Source organism: Triticum aestivum, chromosome 5D (genome assembly GCF_018294505.1).
Source record: "Triticum aestivum cultivar Chinese Spring chromosome 5D, IWGSC CS RefSeq v2.1, whole genome shotgun sequence".
NCBI lineage: Eukaryota > Viridiplantae > Streptophyta > Magnoliopsida > Poales > Poaceae > Triticum > Triticum aestivum.
The window spans coordinates 104,526,966-104,532,787 of record NC_057808.1 but is presented as its reverse complement, the minus strand read 5'-3'; the positions used below and the strand labels follow the sequence as shown (position 1 = coordinate 104,532,787).

Genomic DNA, 5,822 nt, shown 5'->3' with positions numbered 1-5,822 from the left:
AAAGTTGTTAGACATAGACCCTACAATTGTCTTAGGGTATCCCGTTTTAGGGATTTTTAGGGAGATGCTCTTAGGGCCATATTTTTTCCTGTCTTTGCATGCACCTTCTATCACTTTAAATATATTTTTTGGAAGATCATCTAATGTGTCATGGTTGCAAATTCATGTGCTTTGATTTTCTAGACGCCATAACATCCTAATCTTATTTTCTGTTTTCATGTTTATAGAATCATGAATTCTAAAACAGCGCACTAGATATTTTTCATGTATTACATGCACATTCTCTCTTCTTCTCTCTTCAAGTTCGTGGAGAGGATCCAAAGGACTTTTTTTGGCTTCCATAGAAGAATCTAGGAAATAATAATAAGTCCCGTTTAGTTAGTTTTTCCTAGCTTAATAGTTCATTTTTCACGAAAAAAAAACTTTATTGAACTGTTAGACAATAAGTGAGCTTAAACGGGATTTAAACAGGACCCGGTTTACATCCATGAAAGTATCTCAATTTCATGCATGTCTTTATTTGTTTGCTTTAGGATACAGCATGCTTCTAAGAGTGCTTATCAACAATCTCCATAATTTTACAGCCCAGAAATTTCACGGGATTTCGGCATGAACGTCAGGCAAACCAGCTCGTTTTGCTATGGAAAGTGAAGAAGAATCCGTGTCCGAAAATGGGACCAGAGGGAATTTGTTGGATCGTTCGTACGTGTGGCGGTGCTCAAGTGGAAAATTAGATAGCATCACAAGCTCCGAACAGTCCACATTGATGGCGCCATTAATTCACTCACATGTCCACACCTAACACCTCGCCACACCTGGCCATGGCAGCTCGGCTTTAGACAACCTTTGGCTTATCCGAGCCTGCCGTGTGGGTCCCATGCCCGCCACGTCGGCGCCTAAGGCTCGCCTCTCCCGTGATCCCAGGCCGTCTATAAAGCCGGGAGGAGGCTACGTGCCCAGTTCAGGACGCCCAGTCACCGTCGGATGAGCTGAGCTGAGGGTGTTCGGATGGCGTCGCCGCGGCGTAACGGGGATCAGGCGGCGGCGGGGGGACGGAGGAAGGAGTCGAGGCGGCTGGGGACGCTCCTACTGGTGCTGCGGGTGGCGGCGCTGTGCTTTAGCCTTGCGGCGGCGGTGTTCGCGGCGACGGACGGCGCCGTGCTGCGGCTGGCGCCGTTCAGGTTCCTGCTGGCGGCGAACGCGATCCTGGCGGTGTACTCGGTGTTCGAGGTCGCCGCGGCGGCGTGGGAGGTGGCCAAGGGCGCCACGCTGCTCCCGGAGGCCTTGCAGCTCTGGTTCGACTTCGGCCACGACCAGGTAACCAATTAACCAGCGCCTACTTGCTGTAATTACACGCAAGCTGCATCTGGTCCATCGACCACACACATGGAGTTAGTTAACTAATTCCTGAGTTGTTAATTTGATCGTGTGTGCGTGCGCTCCAGGGTTTCGGGTACATGGCGCTAGCCGCCGCGGCGGCGGCGGCGCGGGAAGCGGCGTTGTGCGGCGGAGGCCAGGAGCGGAATATCAGCAGCACGGCGTGCCTGCAGAGCGACATCGCCGTGGGGCTCGGGTTCGCGGCGTTCGCGTTCCTGGCGCTGGCGGCGCTCGCGACGGGGTTCCGGCTCGTCCGCTTCCTCGCCACCGGTTCCCGGCTCCCGGCGGGGGCCTCCTCCCCGTATTGACCGGCGTGCGTGGGGCCATGGAGCATACGTCCGTACGTAGTAGCTACTGGTGCGATGAACTGATCGGAGTGCGGCTAGCCAGAGCACTTCGATTTTTCGGTGGTTTTGATCGATCGGTGGGGTGATTATTACAGTATGCACTACGCTATTAGCTCGACAATATTAGATGGATGTGTGTGATGTGTACGCAAGATTCTGCGGGATATACTACGACTGAAACATAGGCGGTGCATGACGAGTTTGTTTTTTCATTTTGGTTTTGCTATATCTGGGGTTTTTTGCCGAGAATTTGGGGAGCTTCATTGCAATAATAACATTCGATTGCAATTAGCCCTGAAGCTGTAATAAGAAAGGATGAACGTTCATGTGGCCAGCAGTCTAAAACCAACGAGGAACATGCCTACTTAGCACAAAGTTCCGCCACACTGTTACCATCCTTGGGACATGCCTAACAGAAAAAGCTAAAACTTGCCGATTTTTCCTCTATTTCATCTAAGATAGACGCCACAGTTGGTTGAGAATTATAACACGAAGACTAGATGTTAACAACCTCTAAGGAACCCATTTTCATCACCATGTGCGAGAAGCCTCATAGTTGTGCAAAAATGGCGCCTTCTCAGACTGTCATGGCTTTGGCAATAGCTGGATCAATGACCCCATTGAAGGGTTTACTCCAATCTTCCATGAAGGATAGATGGGAGACCGAGTTGCACTACCTCCTCCTCCGCAACGAGCTTCAATGTTGATTTTCTATCTAACATCTGGAGGTCGCCAACACTAGCCGCCAGGGATGCTGTGTTGGGACTTTGGCATGCCAGGTATCAACAGATCATCCCGGATTGTCTTCATCGAATGAACATATCGCCTGAATGGAATCAGAACGTCGATGCATCTTCTTTATGTACAACTTATCTCGAATCAAAGAACCATTGTGTAGATTAGAAGGAATAGGTAAAGGAGATTAAGAGTGTGCGTACATTTGTGCAGCCTGATAGGAAGATACAAATCTACTCGACTACAATCGTTGAAACAGAAAACATATAACACGAAAATCATGTGAAACAGTGAGATGGACCTAGGGGTTAAAGCAAATTTCAAATGATCAGCCGTGTGCAGTGAATTTGCCAAAATTCATCATAAAAAGCTCCAAACATGAATACAATATTATACATTTACACTCAATGAAAATACAAACCGATCACCTGAACGGAATGATAACGTAGATGTGCATCTTTTTAGTGTACAATTTATCTCGATTTGAAGCACCGTTGTATAGATTAGAACGGGACAAGTGAAGGAGAATTACGGCACAACATGTGCAAACCCACTTTACACCCATCACCGGAGCCACATGTGTTCGCTAGATTGCATCTCTTGGTCTAGTTGGCTGAAAACGGCCGATGCAAGTGTCCCTTGCTTTAAGGTTTATGCGGCCAAGATTTTGGTGCAAGACACACGATCAAACAGGTGAAATTGTACGCGCAGGTCTAGTTACGCATCCACCCTGTTGCTGCCCTGCATGCATGGCACTAGTAGCAGCCCACCAATCTCTCGCGTTGCTATAGGCCTAGGTGAACATGATAGAAGACGAGTACATAATTGGTTGAACCAAAAGTAGTTTTAGTTGACTGACTAGTAGCAAACGCAAATATTTACTTGTAGGTCAAAGATCTTTTTTATTTTGAAATTATAGGTCAAAGATCTTTAGCACTTGATCCAACGTGAACTGGGTAAATAAAACCACAACACACTTTTCTACCATCTCACAACGTTGGCTCAACTACATAGTTGTTGAGGGGTGGGTCCAGGGTTTGAAGAATGTGTATTCAATTTTTAAAACATTTTTCGGAAGCCTATACCATGACGATTATAACCGATTATAACACCATATTCAATACATGTATGCAATGTAATCATATATCGAAATAAGAAGCCAATTAGCCATATTAACTCACCCTTGTACAATTGTATTGTTTATTAGCAAAAACTGAAAATTTTGTGCCTCGACAATGGAAGAAGTACTGAAGTCTGAAGAGCGACAACGCAGGGCGTCCTCTCAAACAACCGTACCCAGCACTTCGGGCGCTTGCACTGTGCGGCTGCGCCGCCGTTGGCCATCTGCCCCTGCCTGCCGCAGCCGCTGTGCACCCCTGCCACGTGATCAACCCTACCTCGAGTCTGTCGGCGTTCTGGGAACGGGGGTCCCCAGACTTGCCTGCCTGCGGCCCACAGCGTGGCTAAGTTAGCGGGCCGTCCGGCCCATCTTCATCAACAAGGCATCCAAAACCCTCGCGAGGGGCCAAGCCTCACGAGGCGGGCGACGCAAGACCTCCTCAGGAGTGGCCTAGCCAGGCAGGCTCGCGAGGAGCGGAGATATCAAGGCGGGGCAAACCTCACGAGGCTCAAGTGACGTGAGCCATGACGATCGAGATCAGGCGGGCGCTAGGCGGGCGCCAGCACGCGCAGCGTCCTTGTTTCCTCCTTGGTGCTAAGGAGGCAAGCGCAGGCGAGGAGTACCGAGGCATCAGGCAAAGGTTGCCATATCGGTGCAACAAGACCAAGACCAGAAGGACGGCAAGACGGAGGTCATCGTGGAGCCCAAGACGACGTCACCATCAGAGCCTTTTGCAGGCGAAGACCGCTTTTGTCAGGATAGCTTGTACTAGCTGTCCCCCTTCAAATTTACCCGCCGTTGTTGGCTCCCTTCCCGCTCAATATTTGGGGAGAGGACCAGGACCTCTATAAATAGGACTAGCCACCACAGTAGAAGGCAAGCAAGCCTGAGCTGATCGAGTTCTCACACACACAAGCCTGACAAGCACAAGAACACCTCAACCTCAGGAGGCTATTCTTTCCCTTGTACTGTTCATCATCAGCCCGAGAGGCAATCCACCACCACCACACTGGAGTAGGGTATTACACCACAACGGTGGCCCGAACCAGTATAAATCTCGTGTCTTTTTGTGTTGTGAGTTCGTCGAGTTCGTCCGCGAGATCTTAGTGAGCTAGGGCATGGATCGGTAGGAAGGAAGGACTTCGCGCGCACCCCAGAGTTCGAACCTTAAGGGTTTGCCGAAACCCCACATCCGACAGAGTCGGCGACCGTGTGCGAGATTGGGATTTGGGGAGCCGAGCGAAGCGATGCGTCGGCTGTCTGCGTGTGCGTGAATGCGTGATGGATCGCATCTGCTTGTCTTCGTGTGCGAGTGATCAGGCCATCATGGCTGGTTTGTACTCCATGTTTCTCAAAATACAGAGGGAGTAGCTAAGGACGTGTTTGGTTACCTGCATACACCTCAACCAGGCCGGCGCGGGAAGGATTCAGCCTGTTTGGTAGCCCGCATATACTGTTGGGCCTGCATCACATGCTTCTTAAAGCACCTCTAGGGCTGGCTCAATGGGAACGCTCAGATCGGCAGTTTCTCCCGAGCCAGGCCGAGTGGAAGCGCAGCGAGCGGGCCTGCACGAGGAGAAACGGGAGGGATGCGAGGTGTTTACCTGCTGTCTTCTTCAATCTTCATTAAGCTCCTCTTTTGCATCTCCCTCTAATCTACACAACGGTGCTTCGATTCGAGGTAAGCTCTACACGAAAAAGATGCACATCGATGCCACGGTTCCATTCAGACGATCGGTTTGTAGTTTCGTCGACAGTACATGCTCAATTTCTTGTTCCCGTTTGAAGCTGTTTTGGACGAATTTTGTCAGATTCGTCGCGCACGATCGATTGTTTGAAATTTCCTTTAACAACCAGCCTAATCTCGCAGTTCTGCACAACATTTGTGTTGCAAGTTTTCTGTTTCGACGATCGTAGACGAGAAGATCTGCATATTTCTCATGGTTGTACATATGGATATGTGTGCTGTGATTTAAGACACTGCTTGATTATTCCTCTAGTCGGTGTGGTTTCTCTCAATCTCCTCTCTCGCGTCTTGCTGTGGCAGCATCATCGTCGCCATTGTTCATCTCGGCCTTCTCTCCATGACCCTACTGTAGTTAAGCTGCCATGGCGCGCACACTGACGGGGTTCTTTTCCTCTCTTCTCTGCCACCTACGGAGTCGATCATCTTGGCCTCCTCTCGGCCTCCTCTTTCTCGTCCTACTACACAGGAGTCATTTTCGGCGTCGATCATCTCAACT

The 5,822-nt window shown here is 49.7% G+C and overlaps 1 protein-coding gene across 1 annotated transcript; it reads left to right on the top strand.

Annotated features, from left to right (window-relative positions):
• The first annotated feature begins 952 nt into the window (after positions 1-952).
• Positions 953-2,015, top strand: LOC123124439 (CASP-like protein 4C1). The gene is made up of 2 exons (XM_044545055.1): positions 953-1,317; positions 1,446-2,015. The coding sequence occupies exons 1-2, from the start codon at positions 1,009-1,011 to the stop codon at positions 1,683-1,685; spliced, it is 549 nt and encodes a 182-aa protein (XP_044400990.1). The 5' UTR covers positions 953-1,008; the 3' UTR covers positions 1,686-2,015.
• Positions 2,016-5,822: the final 3,807 nt, after the last annotated feature.

Excerpts from the sequence above, each read along its gene's own strand:
- LOC123124439 (XM_044545055.1), top strand. The coding sequence starts at position 1,009 with ATGGCGTCGCCGCGGCGTAACGGGGATCAGGCGGCGGCGGGGGGACGG. Across the intron at positions 1,318-1,445 it reads TCGACTTCGGCCACGACCAG|GGTTTCGGGTACATGGCGCT; the intron begins GTAACCAATTAA and ends CGTGCGCTCCAG.